Below are 24,007 nucleotides of genomic sequence, written 5' to 3' on the forward strand. Positions count from 1 at the left end.
CTCCTTTTGACAAACCAGTTAGTAAAAGGTCAGTCACTTGAATTAAACACCACTTGAAAGTTGCAGTCCGTCCATACTGAGCAGAAGCGTGTCTGATTTCACTCGAAGCTCTCCCCTGACTCAGCTAGAGAGGAATCGATTGAACAAAGGGAAGAGTGGCTTCACTTATCTCCCCCTACTGTATTCTCAATGGCTTCATTCAAGAGGTAGACTCCTTTTGGGCTCTTCCAGGATCAACCACGGTGCATTGAATCAAACACAGGTGTGATTCAATGGTATACGGTGCAACTGCCAGAAATTACACTATAAAGTTATGCGCCCAAACAAAACAAATGATACAATGAGGTCTAACTCATTTTGGTTCTCATACATCGTCATAAACAAATTCTGCTTTTATTGTCTTTACAAAATTGTGACCAGATGTAGCCCACACTTCAGCTGTTAGCCAGACGGCCTGATGTTTGACACCAAAATATGTCGGCTCAATTACTGGAAGGTAGCGGTGGGCATTTATCATATCGTTTATCATTTATCGTGATACACTTATGATAATAATTGGAGTTTATTGTTCTCAAAATAAATTTTATTTAACGATGTTTAAAATCCCCTCGAAACTATCTGTATTGTTGGGAATGTTAAGTTTATAATTTGCTCCACTGTTTTTTCAGCGAGAGTATCAATAAGTAGCTATAAATGTGAAAATATGATTAAATGCAGATACTGCGAGCAGTTTAGTGATTCTTTATGTGACTGGTGTCCAAATAAAGCGTATTACAACTTTTTTCAGAGCAGTATTTGTATTTGTGAAGCTATGAGATTATTGAGTCATTCAATCATAGGTATCGGTCCGATAAGTGTAACTAGGGTGGTAAATATCTGCAATAGCAGCCAAAACAGCAGCAATCAGGTATGGATATCGGCCCAAATTTTCAAACTGGGACATCCCTAATTTCAAGCCTTTATTTCTTGTCATTTTGATAATTGTGGCTTGCAGAAAACGAAAAGCCAAAAAAGAAGCTTCTGTTTTTTCCTCCCCAAATTCTTCATGTTAAAGCATGGGACGCTTTAACTTAGGGATGAATAGATCTTCAAAGCCACTATTTTGAAGATTGGCGTACATATTCAATGTTTTCCGCTTGTGCACATCTTCTCTCTATGTAAAGCAAGATAATGCATTTGTACACAGATGTCTAAACTCATTGCTGATTTCTTTCATTCTTGATATTGTGTGTACCAGCAGAAAAATTATTATATTCAGATTACATGCAAGTTATTTCCTATATTTTTTTGTAAAGTCAAAGTTAAGCTGTAACACCCAGCCAGATGCGGTGCTTCTACGTTGTAGAGAATAATGTGTAGTAATACAGCACCCTCTAGTGGCCCAGTTGTTACATACAGACACTCTTCATAAACTGTCAATAATAATAATTCCTTTATTTAATCAGGTAAACCCCGTTGAGATCTAGATCTCATTTTCAAGAGGGACCTGAAACCGCGTGACAGGCGGGGATACTCACCACTGTACTAACGAGGAGTAAGAAAATAGTGACTGAATAATTCACCCTATACTTAAAAGTAGAATAGAAAGAACTCTAAAAGGAGAATGTAAGGCACCCCTGCATTTTACTGTAACATATTTATGCAGGTTATCACACATTTTAAAAAGCTGCATTTGTAAGCATAAGATGAGAGACAAATGCACACAAGAGGGAACATTTGTGTTCTATGTAGTACTACATGTTGCCATAAAGCTAATGGTTGGTTAATAAGTGTTAGTAGATCTATCTCAATTGGATCTTTGTGAAACAGTTGTGCACATCCTCAGATGTTAATAAAACATATGTATGAACAGGCTGATTTTTTCAGTAATGCTAAACTCTAATTGCTAATATAACATGTTAAAGGGAGCTTACAATGTCCACTATGTGATAACTTTGTTCTAAATTAGAACAATCCTGTTTTACAGTTATTCCTCCTGAGAAGGAAAAACCCACATTGTTTTATGCTACTCATATATTTCTTGTATTAAAGACCTTTAGAAGAAAAGTACTATTCATTTTCCACAAGCAAAGTGCCATTTTATAGCACAATCAACTAACTATGCTAACCACAGTTGTTATAAAAATGCTGTGTATATCAAATATGACTTAAAGGAAATTTTACTTTGTAATTTAAATGTCATAAAATTGGGCCTTTATCTCTTTCTGAAACTCTGCCTTCAGGAAGTCATCACAACATGGCTTCTCTATTAAGCCTTTAACAATGTTTTTACCAGCATTGCACTGAGAAGTATCTCCTATAATGAGCTCAGCAGATGCACAGTTCTACTAGGTGCTGTCTAATTGCTGCTGGCTAGTCTGAAGGAGCAGAGCAGGTGAGTTGCAGGGGAAAACTGCTCTGTGAGGCGGAAGCTCAGGAACTGGAGGCTCCGCCTTCGAGACGCAGCTCAGAGGAGGAGCTGCGTCTCGAAGGCGGAGCTAGGTCCAACGAGGCGTTTTGCTCAGCTGAATGGTTTCCATGGAGACTAAAGGATTTCTCAAACATACGTGATAGAATCAAGGCAACACTCCAGGCATATTTGTAATGAGAGTATAACATTACGACATGATGTAAAGTTCAAAAATGTCTATTTGACATCGTCCTGCCCCCTTTATAGAGAAGTCTAGAAGACAGATAAAATGCTGAGGCGCTGAGGAGCAGTTTGTACCTGACGGCCTCCGCCACATTGTTGGAGGTGTGACCTGACAGGGCGTCATGGAGGTTCCTGATGAAGTAGTCTCTGTACTCCTCAGGCAGGGCCATGAAGGTGCCCCCCATCACGATGAACTCCACCTTGTCCACACTGTGGCCCAGCTGCTTCAGCTGCAGACAGCAAGCAATGAAATCAGTTGCAACAAGGGTGAGAAATAAAATAAACTTTAACCCAAAAGTACTGTTGTCCTTCAAGTTTGCAAAAGGCAGTTACAGCAATGAACCGATTCATATTAATTTAATATTTTTTCTGCTGTTTGTTTTAGAAGAGCAACATAATTTCATCATTTTCCCGCTTTGTGAGTTTCAAAAATCATTTTACTCTGTTTTTTACTGATAATTTGTTTGTGTGATGATGACTCAGCTGAAAGCCCTAAACCTGTCTGAAGATTTTAGATTTGGTAAAAACTGTGGGCTTAGTCATCAGATTAGCTGGATTATACAAGTTTTGAGCATTATAAAGTTAAAGCAATCATTTGTGTAATAGGTTTGTAATATGCAAAAATCAAATAAATATGTGCTTTCTAAAGCATTTGTTAAAAACAACCAAGTTTTAACAAAAGAAAATGTATATATTTTGCCCTCAACAGTGACAGCTGGTAGACATTAGGGTGCACTGATTGCAGTTTTCTGGCTGGTCACCAATTTTTAAATTACAATTTATTTTATCTGAAAAATTGCTAAATATAGCAACAGTTGCTAAACTGGCAACAAGTGGATGACTGTTAACTGCACTAGACGCGACCTGCGTGGTCACACAGGATTGCTGGAAAAGATTGGTTTTACATTCAAGCTTCATCTGATCTTCCAAAATTAAGGACATGTTCACATCAGAAAAGAAAAGACGTGAAATCAAAACTTGAAACCCAGCCCACATGGAGTTAAAAGCCGTACAAGCGATTTGAGATCACATAAGAGCAACATCAGTAGACCATCAGCAAAAAATGAATCGTTCTGCTCTGATGCACAAGAGAAATTGGGACCATTCATTTATACATTCCCGTGATTGAGGTCTTGCAGGGGCGACGGAAGTTGTGACCCTCAATTACCGTCTGCAAAATCTATCATCAATGACCAGATGTGTTAATATCCCTGCTGAGGTGGATTTGTTCCAGCTGCTGGTTCTACAGGTCAGTTATTTAGGGGTATCAAAGGAAAGAGAACCATCTTTCATCCCCTCTGTTTTCCTTCTACTTTACTACTTTGTGTGTAAAAACCCAATAAGATACATTAAAATTCGTAGTTATGACATGAGGAATTCAAAGGGTGTAAATATTTATGAAATACTATTTGTATAGAGAGCTGGGAGTCTCTGACCTGCTCCACTCGATGTCTGGTCTGTAGAAAGGGGTCATAGCGAGCTCGGATCGCCCTCATGGACGTTGGCTTTTAAAAAAGACAAAGACATTTAAATGTTTGTTTTTTTTCCACTTATTAAATCATAGAGTCAGTGGGAAAACAGATGGACTGTAAGAGCCTCACCTCGTAGCCGGTGTACGATTGTGTGGAGTATTCGAAATCAGAGTCCGGTCCACCTGGACAGTAGCTGCCGAAGATAAAAAAAAACATTAAATATGAGGAAATGTAACATTAGGACAGTGAATAACAGGCAAAAAGCCCTTCAAGACACCTGAAGCTTTCTAAAAGTCTGTTTTATTGTTTTACAATAACATGAATTCTAAAACAGAGAATTTATTCTGTAAAAATTAAGAGTAATACTTACACACAGATGTTTCCTGTAAAGCTGATGTGAGGACACCTATGCGGTTTGCACATCACAGCCACAACCGCAATCTGCGACAGAGACAGAAGTGCTGAAGGTTTAGCTTCTTTTTTGTTTTTCAATTAACAAAGAAGCTTTAGATGCTAATATTAGCCCACAGTTTCTGTGCACAAGTCTTCTGGTGAGGTTCTGGGTTTCTGCTGAGGTCAATGTAACTTTTTTCTGGTGTTCTTCATGTTGTAATTGTATGGTAGTTTTCTGAATGACACCATCTGACCTCTTTTATTGCATTCAGAAAGCTAATTCTATGTATTTAGTTGGAATTCATGAGGACACTTAGAGAAATCTACCCGGAGCTAAAGGGAGAGATGAGGAGAAAGTTGGGGTTACTCACCCCGCTGGCGGTTCGGATGGGTTTGGCTTTCAGCTTGGGCACCAGAACCCGGCGGTACTGTGGCGGAACAGCCGCGATGATGTCAACCAGCCGTGGCTGGGCTTCGAGTCCGTACTTCGCTGAGGTCTTCGTCTTCACTCTGAGAGAGAAAGAGGTGAGTAGGTACATCTTAAAATAAGATAATGGCCAATGTATTCCAAAAAAATTCAGCCTAATTTATAATATAATACTTTTCTTATGCACCAACTATGGATGCTTTAAACTGTTATATTATAGAGTAGAGTCACTGATTAATTTTGGAAAAAAAACCCAACAGTTTTTCTTTTCTTTTTTGAATCCACAAATGTTGGGTTTGGACCCGAACCGGACGCAGCCGCTTCTCATTCATTTCGTGTTTCTCGAAAAAACATTCGTGTCGTGTCGTTTTAAGAATCCTCACTTGTTGAGGTTGATGTCTTTGCCCTGCTCGTGCGCTTCAACCAGCTGCTTGATGACGTCGGCGATGGTCATCATCATCAGCTCAGCTCGGCTGATGTCACCTGGAACCCAGCAAAGATACTTTAATTTAGATGAACTAATGTATTATTTTTCTTATAATAACTCGGTGTTTACATCAGAGTTGTTGACGGAGAAAGTCCCATTTACTACATAAAGTAGAGATGAGTGTCGTTTTGTGTTATTTAGTTTACTACGAAGGCAACTCTTTGAAGAACGTTGGATAATATGAGTTAAAGCAACATTTAATCTCCCATTGGAGTCAATAAAGAATTCCTAAATTGAATGATATTGGTTAGCATTAGCAACAAGCTACAACTATTCTGGCTAATTTAAAAGTAATTTAAAATATTTAACACATTTCACAGCAAACTCACTCTTTTTCTTTGGTTTCCCCATATCCTTCCGCGGACACTCTGTCAAATTTTAAACAAGCTGCTGTCTGTTAAAGGGTAAAACGTTGGTCTGTCAACTCAAGAGAATAGTAATAAACAACTCCACGTTACGAGCATACTGAAAATGCCGCACCGTAACAGAACCTGTCGCAAAATGACGTAAACTACTGTATGGAATTGAAATGCCGAATAAACTGCTTTTCTACTGTTTTTGAATTATTATTATTATTGTTATTATTATTAAATCATTAGGATGGAGTTACAGGTGTGTCTTAGTTAAATAAAAAGCCCTGACAGGGGTTCATATTTTAAAGAAAATGTCTTAATCTCACTTGCACACAGGAGTGCGGCGGGAAAGGCTTGTATATTCGATGAACATCCACGGGGTGGCGTTAAATCCCATCTTAAGCCGTGTTTGTGAATGTGTCCAGAGTGCAGCTGAAGGCTCACTGACTTAAATCTCACAGCAAATCCCTTTAGTCGCGAGTTGACATGGCCCGACTGATCTCTGCGGGAAGTTTCAGGAAATGCAACAGGTGGACGAGCTGCAGGGAATGAAGCGTGGACTACCGTGAGTGTTTCCAGACTCTGGAGCAGACAGCAAAACTTCCCCACTGTGAGCGGATTTTCTGGGGTGGGCAAGACAGGCAGGTAGAGCAAGTCAGCGGTCGCTGTCATACAGTGTTTGACCCTGTGTGTGTGTTTGCTGCTCATATCCAGACCTCTTTAGCGTCCCAGGCTAGTAGCTGCTGTGCCTCCTGGGTGTCGGACTCGGGGGGGGAAACTGCGCACTCCTTCACTCGGTTAGTTCCCTTCTCCGTCATTTTCTTCCGTCACTCCTTGCCTCGTTCTGCGCTATTCCGAAGTTTTTTGAACCAAGTTGCAAATGTCAATTCGAGACGAAGCTTTAATTCTGGGAAAATGTATATTTTCGGACCGTGTTTTGTGTGTGTGTACAAAGTCCAAACAGAGTCTAACTGGTTTTACTGGTGTCCACTGATTAAATTGCCGCAGGTCAGGTGCCACAATGGATGACAACAGCCTGAGTGACTCCAACGTAAAGGTCGCTGTGCGCGTGCGACCCATGAACAGGAGAGGTGAGCCATGTAACACTTTTTAAAGCCAAACTTTAAAAATGTTTCGCTTAAAACAAAGAAAATGAGTTAACATGTAGTTTAATAGAACATCATAGGTTTTAGGGGGTTTTTTTTGTATGTTATAAATCATTTTTAATTAAGAAGACTTCTACCCTCCCCAAAACAAACTTCTACTCGCGCGTGCCTCTGATGACGTCACAAAAGGCACAACTGATCAGGGTCAGGGAACCTCTAGAAAATACTGTAGGGCCCACATCAAAACCATTTAGTTAGAGAGTTTGCTGGGGTGGAACTTTTAATTTACAGTGAATCATGGTCAACAAAATGGTTTTTTTTTTTGGTTTTTTTTGCCAACAACCCTCCCCCTCCACCCACCCACCCAAAAACTCTTAAATGATAAGCTGAAAATAGATTTCTACAAAAGGATGACAATGAAAAGGTCAAAACATCAAAAGCCTTGTATACTGTTTATAGACACTGTATACCAAATCATAGTCCTTATTATGGTACCAACCTGTGCAAAATCCCAATCACAAAGGGTTGCTTGGATACAATATATTTGGTAATATACTGGAATTCAAGTCTTATTCATTCACCAGCTGCATATTAGGAATAATAATAGAAATATGTAATAATATTACTATTATGTAATAATAATATTAATAATATGCCCTAACTACTATTGATAAGACCCACATGTGATGTATATTTTATGTGAATTTTTGGTAATTTTTGGTGAATTTTCAGCATTCATGTTGCCTTGGTTGGACATATAATTTTCTTAACCCCTTAAAAATTGTTGTGCATGATTTTTGAGATACTTTTAATTCTGATATGTAAATTAAACATGATATAATTAGAGGGCAGAGCTAGGGGTCGATGACAGGTAAAGGCACATAATAAAGGGGGACAAAATTAATGAATGAATCGATGAATTTGCAGCTCATCGAAGTTTTTCTTCTTTTTTTCTTCAGTTCTTGAATAAAAAGTTTTAGGGGTGTTATTAATTTAAATTGGCTTCACACTGTAGAAATAGTAGGAGTTTGCTTCAACGTTGAAGCCACTCACCTGCCGTAATACCTCCAAGCCTCTTCTGATGAGCCAATTTCACGTGCCTCTTGTGGTGTCATCAACCCAAATCCGAACAAAACAGATTCTTTTTTCCCCTTCAGTAGTTTTTTTTAAAATGTGTTTTGTGAAAATCCAGATTTCATTGCCTACGTCTGCTTGACCTGTCAGTGAACGTTGGTGTGGGAGAAACACACCACTGGATTGTATCTTTAACATAAATATGTCTGACTTCCATTTTCTTCCCTTCTTTTCTTATCATTGGCCTGTGAGACATTTTCAGGAAATCCCACACCCACTCCCAAGTGAGAATAACCAACCGTGTGGACCTTCATGTGTGTGTTACGCTAGTTTCTTTAGATCAGTCAGGGTTGGAGCATTTATTTCTGACCATTTTGTGTTTTGGAAAGGATTTTTTTTTCCCCACTCTGGAAAGCAACAACAAGATGTAGTTCTGCTGATGTTTTGAAGCGGGCTGGCAGGAAGCCTGCAGTCTGAAAGCAATAAAAATATAATGAGGTGCTGCATGTTTAATGCACTTTTAATAAATTCCCAGAACAACAGCATAGCAGAACTTTTATGTTTGGACCCGAGAACACAAAGGTTTGTGTTTCTGTTTCCAGTCATGTTCCAGTTGTTGTCCACTTCATGAAATCTAACACAATGTGTGGCCTAAATTGCGTGGGGATAGGATGTCCAAACGCTGACTCCGCCCCCTGGTTCAGGTGGGAATGAGGAAGAGAAGGTGTGACTTGGCTCTTCTTTACTGGCTGCCTGGCTAGTAGTGAACTCGCCGTAATGTTTGCACAGGCAGGTCCTGGATGATGAATCATCAGCAATGCAGCCATTTCCTGTTAGTCCTCGTCAACCTGTTTGTGTTGTGATTACGAGGAACTGGCACACGCCCTCGCCCACCTGTCACTCTGTAGTGACAACCAGCCGGTAGCTGCCTTTAGTGGTGGGCAGGATGAACGTCAGATCATGTGGACGACTTCTCAAAGCACAGTGGAGGTAGAAATGGGATAAAACCTAGAGGGAACCTGTTGGAGGTTTACCCGAAGCTCCAATGGCACATTGGGGGGCCAGTGTAGTCAGACGTGGACATTTCTGAGTTTTAAGTCGAAAATGTGGCACAAAAAAATGAAACTTTTGAGGGAGAAAATCTTCAGGAAATTTTCTGAATTTCAAAAGTTGAGCGCTCTCAATTTCTCAAAGTCAGAAATTTCCCTATTTTTATTTCTAGAAAATTTCAGGTTATTTTATTCTAGTAAATTTGTCACTTTTCAAGCTCAGAATTCTGCGCGTTTTTATAGAAACTTTCTGAGTTTCCTTTTTAGCAAATTTAAAATTTCTGAAATTGAAAGACTGCAGAGGGAAAAAAAAAAGTGGCAATTTCAGAGTGTCAGAAGTCAAAGATTTTGGACTTTTCAGATTCAGAAATATCCAAGTTTTCTTCTTTTTTTCTAGAAAATTTAAGATTTTTTTGTCTAGCAAATTTGTGAATTTTCACTGGGGGGGGGTTTCTAGAACATTTTTGATTTGTTTGGAGGAAAATTGTTGCTATAATTAACTTTTTGCATCTACAATGACCCTAATACACTGCTGTGTGAAACATACAGAAAGAAGTTATAATAGAATCCTTTAATACTCCAGAACCAATAATTAAAAAACAAAAAAAACTTTACAAGGTGTGTTCACACACAGCCAGTTTTTACCCAGGTTTTTCATTTTCAAGGAATCCACATCATATTGTTTTTGGGTAAATATATATATTCTTATTTTTTCTAAATCTAGAAAAAGACCTGAAAACCAGATGTGTGGTGGAGATGGAGGGAAGCCAGACCTTCCTGCATCCAGCCATCACTAACGTAAACAAAGGAGACCCCAGGTAAGATGTGAGATGTAAATATGTAAACACTTTAGTTTATATAGTTATACCATCAGTACAATAGAATGAGTCAAGATAAACGGCCTGGACGATTACTTCCTCTTGAATAATGTGGGAACGTCTGTGTGAGTACAGAAAAATATTACTTTTTTTTTTTTTTTAATCAAATTTTTAACAGCGTTTTATCATAAATTCCACGAAAGAACAGAACATTTTCTGGCCCCCAACAAACTTTTTTTTTTTTTCCTTCGGCCTGAGTGTCTGGTGTGATCCTAGTGCCAGAGCCTCTGGGTCAGAGCAGATCTGAGGCTGTTTTCTGCATCAGTGTTGTGAATGTTGCACAGGCGGCTAATGTTCCACATTTCAACATGGATATTGATTCCCACCTAAAAGCTTCTGTGTGTGTGTGAGACGGGTCCATATTCATTGGCTGGTCCTCTTCCTCTATTGCATTGTCGCTATGGGAGCTGTTGACTTTTATTTTTTAATGAAAAAAAAAAAACAGAGTAGGTTTACACTAATTTAATGAACAAAAAGAAACAAGTGATTTCATTTAAAATGTTATTTGCTTTTATTAACATACCTAATTACAGCCGTTGGAATCTCAACAGTGGTAATCATTTTGATGGAGAAGATGATGACAAAACCATTGGCATGGTGGTGAAACACAGTTCCTGCATGTGCGTGTTAATAAAAATGACACATTTTTGAGCTTAGAGAAGTCTCGCATCACATGATATGACATCACTGTTCATTAACGACACACTCATCAGTTTCTTAAGACAAGGCTTGCTTTTTGTAACAAAATCCTAAACAACACAACAGCTGTTGGCTTAGAGGAGAAACTCTGTTTTCTTAATGCCCTGAGAAAGTATCCACACCCTACTTCACATCACGGCCACAAAATGGGTTTTATCATGACTGTCTGACAGACAAACATGCAGTAAGTATTGTAATTGGGGTGGGAGGGACAAAAAATGACAAGCTGTGGTACGTATTTTTACTGATCATATCCCAGACAACAATCTGCTTTTGTCAAATCTGGCATTTTTAGTGGAAAACCTGAATGCCGAAGGTCGTTTATTACAGTAATTTAAAAAAGTCATGAGAAGTCCTGTTTTTATTTTTGCTGTGGCTCAGAGATGGATTGTAGCAAAACACCAAACATCCAGCCACAGCTACAATGGGATGAATTCGATCAAAGCTTACTCGTGAGCTGGAACGGTCCAGTCAAAGTAAAGACCTAAACCCAACTAAGTATTTTCAGCTATACTTCAAAATTGATGTTCAAACACGCTCGTCATCCCATTTGAGTTTGAGTTCTTTGCAAAGACAAATGAACTTGAATTCATTTACTGGAGCTGCACCGATCCGATATTAATATCTGTATCGGTGCAGATATTAAAAAAACTTCTAGATCGGTCATCGGAGACAACGTGCCCAATCCATAAGAACACATCTATTCAATCTAGTACTATGCTTTGCGTTCTGAGTGGCGTCTTGCTTTATTTATTTTACATGTTTCCCAACCTGTTCTGTTTATTTTACATTGGCTGTTCTACTCCCAGTTGGACCGACTGAACAGATGAAAGTTATGTTGTTCTTACACGTATGACCAAGCTTGTGAAGTCACTGGTGTATTTAAGTGTGCTGTACTGGTGCAGAGATACCAAATATATAATTTGGTTCATTTCGTTTAAAAAAATAAAAATAAACATTTAAAGTCAGTTCAGCTGTTTATCTGTATCAGATCGGTATCGGCTCGATGCTAAATCTCAGGTATCGGTATCAACAGTGATCAAAGTTGACCGATGTGTTCCTCTGGACGTGTAAAGCTGGTGGAGACGTAACCCAAAAAAACCTGCAGTCACACTTTTTTTCAGACTTTTATTAGCACAAAAAATTGCTTTCACTTCAGTTTCACTAGTTTATGTTTATCTATCACATAAAACACATTGAGGGTCATCGCGAAGTAACAAAACATGTCAAATTTAAGAAGGCGTGAATACTTTTGTAAGACTTTTTCTTTTTTTTATTTTAAAGGGGAACTGATTCATGTTTATAGTTCCTTTTTTTGCAAATCACAACAAAAAGTGAGTGATTTAATCCATCTGTTCACTTAAACAGGGCAGCTGTTTGTAGAGTGAGGGATCCTCTAATCTTGCTGCTGATTGGTGGATCTGAGCTATAGCACATGTATGTAGCTGAAGCTTTTTTTTTTTTTACCCCCACCCAGTCGTTTGGAAGACGTTCAGATTGAATCATCACTCCACCTCTCCTGCTTGGAGCTCTCCTTTCTTCCTCCTCCCTTCTTTTGCATTCTCTTTACAGAAGGTGTGTCTGTTACTCAGCCACTTAACCCTGCGGTAAAGGAGTAGACGATGGTGCAGGAAGCCAGATTTATGTCGGATGACCGTGCTTAATAGTTATCCGAGTCGATAATGTGCATAAATTGTGCTGATCTTAATATATAAACCCATAAAACGTGCTCTTCCTGAAGCTTGGGGTCTTTAGGTAGATATCTCACTGAAGGCTTTCAGCCGGTCTCGGTCTTCCTTACTTACTCGGTACTTCCCTTGGGGCTATCCCCACTGCAAACACGAGGGCGTGAATCTGTTTTTGTCCCGAGATAAAAGCCATTGATTTCATAATTACCTTCTGCATTTTTTTTTCTTTGGTTTTTTTTTTTGCTCTGCGAGTGTCAGTGCGTTTTTATCTGCCTCGACATGCTCCAGCAGCGGCATGCTTCCCCTTCGGAGGTTTGACGTGAACAAGTTCTGCAGGCTCAGCGCAACACCAGCAGCTACTTTTGCCGCTCGTGGTTTTAAAGCTCAAAGGTCGAAGGGAATGAAAAACCAGAGGAGGCGAGATTAGATTCGTCGTCACCTGATAAATATTCAGGAAACTGGCTGAGCAGCCAGATGTGAACAGTTTGTGCTGAGTCAGCTCGCTGCTGGTTGACGTTGGGGTGAATTAGTGTTTTCTGTTGAGGGTGTTAATATGTTACAGGACCTCTGGAGGACAGCAGGAGGCTGCCAGGCTCTAGAGGCAGCAGGGATTAATGCGGGCAAATATTCACTTCTTGCTGCAGTCTCCTTTAACAGATTAGCTTTAAACAGAAAATCGTTCTACGCATCCATAAGCTAGTATGTACACAGGGTCTGTGCATCCAATGTTTTAAATTTGTGTGTCTGATATTAGACTTTAGAATGTCTTAATTTGCTTTATTAAAAAATGTAAGTTGGCATTAGGGTGCATTCACACCAGCCCTGTGTGTCCGCTTCCTTCGAGGATGTCTCCAGCTGGCACTCACTGAAAGCGTCTGTAATCAGAACTGTGACTGTAATAATAATAATAATAGTAATAATAATAGTAAAAATAATGGAGGAAGTGGGTTGTGGACTAAGAGAGAAATTCAAATGATTGACTCAATTTTGTTTGTCTACAAGATCCAGTTTGATTCTGGAGGTGTGAATGCGCAATCGAACTCTGATGAGGGTCAGAAAAGTGAACTCTGGTCCACTTAAAAACCTCGTTCTCTGCTTGGTTCAGATCTATATGTGAACGCCAAGCGGGCCGGAGACCGCTCCAAAAGCAGGAAGTGGACTATTTTGCAGGGTGGTGACGACTTTTGTTTTTGCCACTGACTAATTTTGCCAACCAATAGGATTCTGGGTACAACAAAACCTTTAAGCTAGGCACTATGAGGGTTAACAGGCCATACGCAGAGTGAGAAGCACAAAGCACAGGCTTCAGAGTTTGTGCTACCCTTGATCATAATGCAGCAAGTTCCCCCAACCGTTCCCTATATTATTCATCTTCAATCTTAAATTTCATTCAAGATGGCTTTTTAAAAACAGGTCTTAAGAAGTCTCAAATTTGACTTGCTGAAACATGCGAACACCCTGATGTAGAGTATTAGAATGGGATCCAGATTAGCCGCTCGGGCCTGCATGCTGGTGGTCAGGGACTTGGTGACCTGCTCTCCTCTTCCTCCTCCTCCTCCTCCTCCTGAAGTGACTCCTCGGTGATCCGAGGCCCTGCCAGTTATCTCAGGAATGTCCTCACAAACCCAGGAGAAGGGAGACTTAATGTTGCTCTTTCATGGAGCAGCCAGCACTCACATAGAGGCCTTGTTTCAGTACAGCTCCTCCATTTGTGTGGCCAGAACAAAATTTGCAGCTTTTTTTTTCTTTTCTTTTTTTTAAGGCCCCACAATTTCTGCCTGAGTGAAGGTAATGTTCTGATTCCTGCTTTGCACTTCTACTAAAGCGAGGCTCCACACATATAGCTACAAAAATGTGTTGTTTTTCTGCACTCAAACTTGTGGTTGTTGGTCAGTGTTTCCATATTAACTATATAGGCTGGTTTTACTCTGTAGATAATGGAGCACAGATAACTCCAAACTCAGCCTCTCTCTCATAAACTCTCGTAAATTTTGCCAACTATGGAATACAAGTTTTTTTTCACAACTGGATATGTAAGCAAAAACTAGAGGAACACATGTATCCATCCATCCATCCATATATTCATCATCCATTTGTCCATCTATCCTTCCATCCATCTCCCCATCCCTTATCCAGCCGCCGTCCCTCTATCGATCAATCTCTTCTCATTTCATGTATCCTTTATCCATACATTTTTACTTATTAACTCACCAGTATATTTCTCCATTCATTTATATTCATATTTTCAAAATGAACTGAAAAAACACTAAGACCTTTAAAAGGCTGAGTCTAAAAAAGATGGAAGCCTGTGAACCTTTAAGAACCGATAAAGGAACGTTCATCAACCATCCATCTTACGGGGAGAAACAGAGAAAAGATGTAACCAGCAGTATTTGCCACAGCTCATTTATGGCCTTCCTGTTTCTCAGCTATGGGTGATGTAATTAATGCCCAGAGCTGCACTGGTGACAGGAGTGATATCATGACAGGAGCTCAGGGTATGTTGGATAATTGAATTTGACATAAACTTGCTGGAATGCAGCTAGATGTGGGCTCTAGGCAGCCGCGGCATGTCGGGGAAACCAGCAGCAGAGTACTGTTCAGCATTGCTCCAGTGGGTCACCAGCAACATAAGAGGATTAGTAACCTGGGCAGATTTTGGAGCTCTGCTCTGATTAAAACACCTTTGACTCCATATCTCTGAAGGCCTGCTATGTTTCTGCTCATGTCTGGGTCATTTACAGTCCCTGCCTCTCATGTGCTGACAAACATAGGCAGAGGTGGATCATTCTACAGCTACCAGAGTCCGTTTTTGTTGCAACGGATTTGATTGTCGTTTTATTAGGAAGTTTTCAAACTTCCCAACTCTGAAGCTGCTTCTTTAAAAAAAAGCAAAATGTAAAAAATCTTAGACAAAGTTGAAATCAACCAGTCACATCAAAACTGAACTTTATTATTTACTTACATTTAATCTCTGATATTAAAGGGGCCGTATTGTGTAGACTCATTTTTTTTAAATTTACCTTTACATCATGTTATAATCTTATGTCCTCATCAAAAACTTACCTGGAGTGTTGCCTTGATTCTTTCATGCATGTTTAAGAAATCCTTTAATCTCCATGGCAACCATTCAGCTGGTCAAAATGCCTGGGTGGACATGGCTCCGCCTTCGAAACTCCTCCCCTGAGCTGCAGTTTCCAAGCTTCCCAGCGTCCGCCTCACATAGCAGCCTTCCCCCACTCGGCTCTTTCAGACTAGCCAGCAGCAATTAGCAAATACCTGGTTGAACTGCTCATCTGCTGACCTCATTATAGGAGCTGGTTCTGAGAGCAACACTGGAAAAAACTTTGTTAAAGAGTTAATGGACATTTTTGCGATGACTTCCTGAATGCGGAGTTTCGGAAAGAGCAAGAGTTTAAGGGACAAAGGCCCAATTTCAAAGTGCTAGTGAAATAAAATGTCCTTTGAGCCATTTTTGTGTAACAACTGAAGGTGACATAATTACTTTTTTATAGTATAAAATTGAAGTAACTAAATATAAGTTTGTTGGGGAACAAATACTTTTTCATTATTTTGTAACTAAGTAAATTTTTACACTAGTACATTCTCCATTCAATTCAGTAGACCATAAATGACAAATGTATTTAGTTTTATTAATCTCTAAATGCCAATAATTAACCACTCTTTCATTTTTATCTTCCCTCTAATCCCAGGAACCAGCCTAAGGTAACTATTAAAATAAACTTTGCTTTAAGTATTTTATCGTGGCCCATTCATTTCAAATTCCTCTAACATCTCCAATGTTTTCCCTCAGGCGTTTGCCTATGACTACTGCTTCTGGTCCATGGACGAATCCCAACAGGACAAGTTTGCAGGTTGGTTGGTGGGTTTTCCTCTGTCCATGTGATTTCTGCGCCGCTGGCTGGTGAGTCATCCCTTCAGCCTGTCTTCCTGACACAATGTTTCCTGATATACGGGTCTATTTCTGGAGCTGAGGAACGGGCACCGTTAGGGGAGCGGATGGAAGACGGTAGCACTCTGCTCGTCTGTAGTATTAATATTGTAAAAGAGCAGGCGTGCAGGCCTCGATTCCTTCATACCAGTGCGGTCAGACGCATTGATTCTGCACGTAATACTCACCCCGTCTAGCGTTTGCTCGGGAGCTTTCCAACAACTGTCCATATCTGCTCCTGCTGTCCGTATCATTTACCTTAGACTCTGAATTTAAAATCTGATTTCAGTTTGTCGCAGTGAGACTACTGCTATATTTTATTTTTTTTTATTCCTGCAGGTCAGGATGTGGTGTTCCAGTGCCTTGGGGAAAGCCTGCTGAACAACGCTTTCATGGGCTACAACGCCTGCATCTTTGCTTATGGACAGACAGGTAACATGATCATCATTGTTACTTGCTTACATTCGAACTGTGAAGTGGCAGCGTCATGTTGTGCAGCTTTTCTTTTTTTTTGCTGCAGGAGGGACTGGTGCGCTATACTAAATATGAGAAATACATCACAAGAATAGAACATTATTTGGAATTATTGAGGCAATATCGCCATAAAGTTAAAGTTTGGGCACAAATTGGTCTTCGAAATGATTGTAGCTATGCTGCTATATCATTAACAAAAGACTATAAAGTCAATGTTTCAAGGTGGCACCAAAACCAAGAAATTGTAGGAAGAGTTTAAACAGTGTGTGTGTGTGTGTGTGTGTGTGTGTGTGTGTGTGTGTGTGTGTGTGTGTGTGTGTGTGTGTGTGTGTGGGCATGACAGAGAGCATAGCAGTCTATATTTCCAGCCCAGTTGCACTATTTCTGTTTGGAATGGGCCTCAAGAAATTCCAGCAAACTGCTGTTGTGAGAAGCAATTCCACCAAATATTAAAGGGAGGTAAAGGTCAAAATGTGAAAAAAAACAAAAACAATTTATCAAAATAGATTATTTAGCTTTTTGCAAACAGAAAGAATTTGGATAACCCTAACTGACCTGAAATGTGATATGTTTAGTTTGAAAGTCAGACACTGAGGCAATAATTAGTTGTTTCTTTGTACTGTGACTATAAATATCTGGTTTAAACTGTATTTAGATCATTGGATACTTGTGTTTTTGTTGTTGTTCCTGTGTCATGTTTTTTGGGGGTTTATAAACTGTCTCCAGGTTCTGGGAAGTCGTACACCATGATGGGCTCAGCGGAGCAGCCTGGTCTGATTCCTCGTCTCTGCAGCTCGCTCTTCGGCAGGACGGTGCAGGAGGCCCGAGAGGGAGAGACCTTCACCGTGGAGGTCTCCTACATGGAGATTTATAACGAGAAGGTCCGAGACCTGCTCGACCCCAAAGGGTGAGAGGTCTACGTTTCTCCGTTAGCTGTTATGACCTTGTTTAGATTTGTCTTGGCTTGTCATTCGTCATTCAAACCTACAGGAACGCTGAAAGAGTCAGGATTGTTTTTTTTCTTGCTTCTGCAGGAGTCGCCAAGCGCTGAGAGTGAGGGAGCACAACGTTTTTGGTCCCTATGTTGACGGACTGTCCCGCCTGGCCGTGGCCAGCTACAAGGTAGCACAGCCATGCCAAAATGAGCTCTGTGTTCCTCCATAAAGGAAAAACCGTAACATGTTAGTGACATATGTTTTCATCAGGACATCGAGTCTCTGATGTCAGAGGGGAATAAATCTCGCACCGTGGCGGCCACAAATATGAACGAAGAGAGCAGCAGGTCCCACGCTGTGTTCAACATCATCCTTACACACACACTCATGGACCTGCAGTCTGGGGTAAGAAACACACTGCTGGATGAAAACCTGAACACCGTTTATGTAAATTAAAGCAGGGTATTCACACATCCTTAAAGTCTTAAACTCATTGGCCAAAAATTAAGGCCTTAAAATGTCTTAAGTTAATAAAAGATCCTGATTTTAGTCCTGGCAGGAATATTTAAGATGGACTTTTTTCCCCTTTCTGGCCTTTTCAGTCAGGCAAATGTTTGAGTCAAACGCAAATATCTTCATTTTGTTCTGTCACTCAAGGCAGAACAAAAAAAGCAGAACAAGGCAGTGCCGACTTCCTGCAACTATAGCCAGCTTCTTGCGTCTATCGTGGATAAGTGCAAATTTCTCAGCAGTTGTCTGGACAACATTCATTTTCACCACTGGCTGACTTCTACTGAAAACTCAGAGAAGATTAGGTGCAAAACAAATTGTTGCTAATAAATATTTGCTAGCTAGCTAGCTTTTTTTGTGCCTATCACAGGGTTAGTACAAATTTGTCAGCAGTCCGTTTGTTTTTGCCGCTGGCTGATTTCTGCTGTCAGCCCATACCAGGCTAGGAACAAAAAATCTTTTGCTAATTTACCCTTGCTAGCTAGTTAGCTAGTTTTTTCACAGTTTTTGCTGTGCTTGATTGTAGTGCAGCAAGTTTCCCCAACCATCATCTATATTTATACTTCTTTCAGTCTCAAATTTCATTCAAGCTGGCATAAAGGTCTTACATTTGACTTGCTGATGCAGAAGTTGTTCTAGTGTTTAGAGTTGCAGCTTTTTAAGAAGGAAAGTACCTGAACTAATACTGCGTGTGCGTGGGGGTGTGTTTGGTTCAGACGAGTGGAGAGAAGGTGAGCAAGCTCAGCCTGGTGGACCTCGCTGGAAGTGAGCGAGCAGCCAAAACTGGAGCAGCCGGCGAACGGCTGAAAGAAGGCAGCAACATCAACAAGTATGCAACAGGCGAAAAGGAGTCCCACTCAGCAGTCTGAATAATTTAAATAAGCTGATAATCACTTGTGCAAATAATGAACTTTGTGCAGTTGAGCAAATTCTGATGATTTGTTAACGTTCCTCTCCCCTGAAACACCGCCTCCCCTCAGGTCTCTCAGCACTTTGGGTTTAGTTATCTCGGCCTTGGCTGATCACGGAGCCGGAAAGAACAAGAGCAAGTTTGTTCCCTACAGAGACTCTGTGCTCACCTGGCTGCTCAAGGTACGAACACAAAGATCCCCGCACAGCACCCCAACAGGCCCGCCTGTGTTTCCCCCACCCCCACCCACCATGCTGGACAGGCACAATAAGCCTATTTTTAATCCAAAGAAAGTCTCTAAGTAATTAACTTTCTGTTACTTGCTGTGCTTTGGAGAGTTTCAAAGCTCTGCTGAATCAAGAAAAGGTTTGTTTCCTCCACTGTAAGTCTTCAATGTTAGCATTTTAAATTGGCTTTAATTTGGTCATAGATTGTATTAAAATTGCTTACCTTTAAAAACTCAACTCTTACTCTGGCCAAGTTAGTTAGCACCCCTTGTAAAGTTGCGTAAAATCTTTAAACTTTCTTGATTTTTCTTTTTTCCATCTGAAAATGAAATGATATTAAGCATTTCTCTGTAATGTGTTTAGTGGAGAGAAGCCTTGCTAAAAAAGCCTTAACTTTATGACCACAGGGAAACAATCATTGACTTTTGTCTGCTTGATTTTGTCAAGTTACTTAGTTTCTAGGAACGTTTAATTAAAAATCCTTTACTTTTTGTTCACCTATGAATTTGGTGTGATAAACTGAGACAGCTTTTCATCAACAAACACTCAATGTTGTTATGGTCATTTGTAGTACAGTGGAGGGTCTGTTATGCTGTGGGTTTGATTTTCCTCCAAAAGGCCTCGGATTCCTTGTCAACGCAGTCCTTTCTGAAGTATATTGAAACATTGGAAACCAACAATTGTACCTGAGGTGATATTTTAACAAAATACTTCAGAAACAAATGAAGCCCATATGTGTAACTTAAACCTTTTCCACAACAAAATGATGTTTCTTTTTTCCAAGTTGTCATGTCCTTCTGCCTCTAAAGCAGGGGCGTCCAACATTTTTGTCATATGGGCCAAAAAAAAGTTCTTTGGTAAAAAAAATTATAATAATTTTAAAAAATTAAGATTACCAAAAATGTTTGTTTTTTCCTTTTCATCTGCTCAACAATAGATGAAGTGCAAACTATTTTATTTTAAAAAATTATCCTTTTTATTGTAGTTTTGGGATTGTTGATCCAAAACTTCAAATGGTTTTTGCTTTGTTTTCTCCCTGTTAGATGAAAGGCATCCAGGTGAATTGTTAATTTGGGCTCAGTTGAAGAAAACGTGTTCACTCCCGTTTTTTCTCAGCAACAAAAACAAGATCTGGTTCAGTGTTCATTTGAAAACACTTGCTATATTTAGCCAAGTTTTAATACATGAATTAAAAACAGATTTGGGTGCACGAAGGTGTCCTTTAGAGTAGATGTGCTCCTCGTCACCATGACAATAGAAGGACAGCAGGAAGGTTGGAAAAGATAATCGCTTTGTGTTGCGTCAAACATTTTTGTAAGTAGATTTTAATTTAAAAGTTGTAGTTAATTTACAGGCTTCCGCAAATGAACACCAGACTCTGGACACCCTTGCTGTAAACGCTGAGATGTGTTTTGACTCTGCGCCTGCAGGACAGCCTCGGAGGGAACAGCCGGACCGCCATGGTGGCCACAGTCAGCCCGGCGGCGGACAACTACGACGAGACGCTGTCCACCTTGCGCTACGCCGACAGGGCCAAGAGCATCGTCAACCACGCTGTGGTGAACGAAGACCCCAACGCCAGGATCATCCGCGAGCTCCGAGAGGAAGTGGACAAGCTGAGGGAGCAGCTGACGGAGGCGGAGGTGCGTCTCAATGCGGAAATCATAAGCACTGCAAAAACAAAAAATGCACTTCTTAAAATAAGAATATAGATAACGAGACGTTTGGGAGTGAAAGTGAAGAAATCTGCCAATGGAAGCAGAGCTTTTCATCGATATTCATGAATAATGGATTTAATACAAGGTCCTGTATCGTGTAAGTTAGTTTTGTCTTATTTCAAGTGCACTAAGATGTTTGCACTAGAAATAAGACTGTAAATACTTGATAGGATTTGTGTTTTTGCAGTGTTAACATGTGGAACGTTTACTTCCAGTCTATGAAGGCTCCAGAGCTGAAGGAGCGACTGGAAGAGTCCGAGAAGCTGATCCAAGAGATGACGGTCAGCTGGGAAGAGAAACTCCGCAAGACCGAAGCAATCGCACAGGTACAACGCTCACTAATCTGAAAATCTTCAAAATGTAGAAATTGTTGGAAAATTTTTCTTAACCTCACTACAAACGACCTTTTTTTCCCCTCTGAAACTATCAGTGTGCAAATAACCTGTCCAGTACTAACCAGCTCATTAGCACATTAGCACCAAAATACATGAAAGGTTTCTTATCATTTCAGCCTCCCAACCACTCAGGTCTTCTGGTTCTGCTCTACTCTCCGTCACCAGAATCAGAACCAAACGTGGAGAAGCAGCATTCAGTTTTTATGCTCATCTAATCTGGAAGAAACATTCAGAAAACTGCAAAATTGCTAAAACGCTGATTTCCTTTAAATCGAGGCTAAGAATTGCCTTTGATTTATAATAACTGGAACATTAATCAACATATTTTATGTGTATTTGCTTGATGATGGCATTTGACAAAATGTAATGTTCATTGGTTGTTTCATAATAGTATGACGGTTTTACAATGTGAAGCACTTTGAGCTGCCTTGTTGCTGAAATGTGCCATACAAACAAACAAACGTATAAAATGTGTTTCCTGTAGGAGCGTCAGAAGCAGTTGGAAAGCCTGGGTATCTCCCTTCAGTCGTCCGGCATCAGAGTGGTGGATGACAAGTGTTTCCTGGTCAACCTCAATGCTGACCCCGCCCTCAACGAGCTGCTGGTCTACTACCTCAAAGTACTGCACACAACTGCAACTCAGCTGCTTGTATATAAAGACTTAGAGTGTTAATTCCCTCCAACTGTTTTATTTTTTCTCTTTGCGTTTGCTCAGGACCACACGCGCGTCGGCTCGGCCGACTCGCAGGATATCCAGCTGTGTGGCATGGCCATCCAGGCGGAGCATTGCGTCATCGACAGAACGGAGAGCAGCGGCGTGGTGCTGACTCCTCACCGCGGGGCCCGGTACAGAATTCACATCCTCCACTTTTATTTCCAAATCCACCATGTTCCACAACAGAGAGATGGAAGCTGAAAGGGGCAGTATTATGTAAAATTAGCTTTTTCTGAGCTATACCTCATGTTATAATGTTATTAACCTGCACTCCTCCTCTTGGCTCCTTCAGACTAGCCAGCTTCAATTAGCAAACACCTGGCAGAACTGCACATCAGCTGAGCTTGTTAGAGGAGCTACTTGTCAGAGCAACGTTGGTAAAGGGTTAATAGAGGAGCCATGTTGTGATGACTTCGTGGAGGCGGAGTTTCAGAAAGAGCAGGAGTTTCTTAAAGAGACAGAGGCCCAATTTCAAGGCATCATATTCAAGTCATTTTTGATATGTACAGCATTTGTATAACAACTGAAGTTAATGTAATTAATTAATTGTGCTTTAAAATGGCATCGTGTGCCTGGAAAATACATAATACTGCCCCTTTAAAGGACCAAAACAAAGCAACTTTGCTGTAACAAGCCTGCCTCCCTGTTATCTCTTCAAAGTCTCATTCTCTTGCAGTGTGAATGCATCAATCATGATTTAATATGAATTTAGTTCCTTATATCTCTGACTTTAAATAGCTAAATAGCTCCCTTTTCACTCTCCATCTCTCAGTATCCACTCCAAAAACCGTGATGGCGAAGGCGTAGTCAGATTGATCATTTTACGACCGGCTGATCACCAATCAGTGCTGAAAAAGCCGACAGTCGTCCGATTTGACTTTTCTACATGCGTAACTGTAAAACGTTTGCTCCTCTCCATGCAGAACGTGTGTGAACGGCGCCGCAGTCACCAGTCCAGTGCCGCTGCATCACGGTGACAGAATCCTGTGGGGAAACAACCACTACTTCAGGTCTGGTTTAGCAGGCATCTGATTTTCTCGTGTTTTTGGAAAACAGTCCTGTTTCGATAGTAGAAGTCCAGTCAGGTTTATTTGTATCGCACATCTGCAGTTAAAAGTGCCTCTCATCATGAAAAAAACAAGTCTGAGGTTTGGTTTCAGACCGCTGCATTTAGTATTTCTGTTTTATTTTTGTAAATTTGCTTTCAGTGATCCAGACAGGTGTTGTCCCGTTTCATACTGCCGGGGAACCAGACGTATTCAGAAGGAAGACAGGTGTAAATCTAATGTCAGACCGCGGAGTCATATAGTGATGATAGCTCTGGGGATTCAGAGCCAGGTGGTTTTGGATTTGGAGCACTAAGAAGTGAAGTCATTTTATACGTGAAACGCGCCAATTTCTCACTAAAGTTCAGAAACACCAGTTCAGGCGACGAGGCCGCTGATCCAGGAGGTGCAGAAGGAGTAGGGAGGGTTGTGGACACTGAGCTCTCCAGTTGGTGTGCCGGGAGGCCAGGGCTACAATAAGCAGTCTTGTCTCCCACTAGTATGGGGAATGGAACCCTCACCTTCTTAGTTCCCGTCTGAAACGTCTGTTTCAGTCTATATGGGTCCAGTCTGCGCCTGCTGGCTCTGTACTTGTCCTTCTACAATCCTTGCTGGGACAGGGATCTCGTTCTTTATATTGTCCTGTGTTGGAGGCATTGCTTTAACAGCGTTGAAGAGATTAGCAGTGAAAAAGGGTTTCCCAGCTTGATGAAGAACGACTCCGTGCCTGCCCGAAAAGATGATAGCACTCCCAGAAAATGTTGTGGTTGTAAATGCAGGTCACTGAGTTGGCAGAGCGTTCTTTGATTTGTTGATCATTTGTTGATCTTGAACTGTCTGCTGTGGTTTTCATCTCCATGTCCAGCT

At 40.6% G+C, this 24,007-nt stretch overlaps 2 protein-coding genes across 8 annotated transcripts in view; one reads left to right on the plus strand and one right to left on the minus strand.

Annotated features, from left to right (window-relative positions):
• Positions 1-5,896, minus strand: part of elp3 (elongator acetyltransferase complex subunit 3) — a 30,731-nt gene extending 24,835 nt beyond the window's left edge. The window contains exons 1-7 of the mRNA XM_028040480.1: positions 5,741-5,896; positions 5,308-5,407; positions 4,869-5,007; positions 4,475-4,545; positions 4,234-4,297; positions 4,069-4,137; positions 2,708-2,862 (exon numbers count right to left, since the gene is read on the minus strand). Coding sequence (XP_027896281.1) covers positions 2,708-2,862; positions 4,069-4,137; positions 4,234-4,297; positions 4,475-4,545; positions 4,869-5,007; positions 5,308-5,407; positions 5,741-5,762 — 620 coding nt within the window. The 5' untranslated portion in view covers positions 5,763-5,896. The remainder of the gene's footprint in view (positions 1-2,707; positions 2,863-4,068; positions 4,138-4,233; positions 4,298-4,474; positions 4,546-4,868; positions 5,008-5,307; positions 5,408-5,740) is intronic.
• Positions 5,897-6,159: 263 nt separating this feature from the next.
• LOC114158903 (kinesin-like protein KIF13B) overlaps positions 6,160-24,007 on the plus strand; it is a 36,585-nt gene continuing 18,737 nt past the window's right edge. For 5 of the 7 annotated variants that reach the window (XM_028040816.1, XM_028040814.1, XM_028040815.1 and 2 more), the window contains exons 1-17: positions 6,164-6,392; positions 6,479-6,561; positions 6,773-6,855; positions 9,718-9,811; positions 15,972-15,984; positions 16,073-16,133; positions 16,550-16,642; positions 17,411-17,591; positions 17,719-17,806; positions 17,890-18,024; positions 18,846-18,958; positions 19,110-19,221; positions 20,697-20,909; positions 21,200-21,310; positions 21,864-21,998; positions 22,095-22,225; positions 23,018-23,104. In XM_028040816.1, the coding sequence (XP_027896617.1) occupies positions 6,786-6,855; positions 9,718-9,811; positions 15,972-15,984; positions 16,073-16,133; positions 16,550-16,642; positions 17,411-17,591; positions 17,719-17,806; positions 17,890-18,024; positions 18,846-18,958; positions 19,110-19,221; positions 20,697-20,909; positions 21,200-21,310; positions 21,864-21,998; positions 22,095-22,225; positions 23,018-23,104 (1,637 nt within the window). In that variant the 5' untranslated portion in view covers positions 6,164-6,392; positions 6,479-6,561; positions 6,773-6,785. Of the gene's footprint in view, positions 6,393-6,478; positions 6,562-6,772; positions 6,856-9,717; positions 9,812-15,971; positions 15,985-16,072; positions 16,134-16,549; positions 16,643-17,410; positions 17,592-17,718; positions 17,807-17,889; positions 18,025-18,845; positions 18,959-19,109; positions 19,222-20,696; positions 20,910-21,199; positions 21,311-21,863; positions 21,999-22,094; positions 22,226-23,017; positions 23,105-24,007 lie in introns of all 7 variants that reach the window. The other 2 variants (XM_028040820.1, XM_028040818.1) reach the window with 2 other exon arrangements.

This window comes from Xiphophorus couchianus, chromosome 15 (genome assembly GCF_001444195.1).
Source record: "Xiphophorus couchianus chromosome 15, X_couchianus-1.0, whole genome shotgun sequence".
In the NCBI taxonomy this organism is placed as follows: Eukaryota; Metazoa; Chordata; class Actinopteri; order Cyprinodontiformes; family Poeciliidae; genus Xiphophorus; species Xiphophorus couchianus.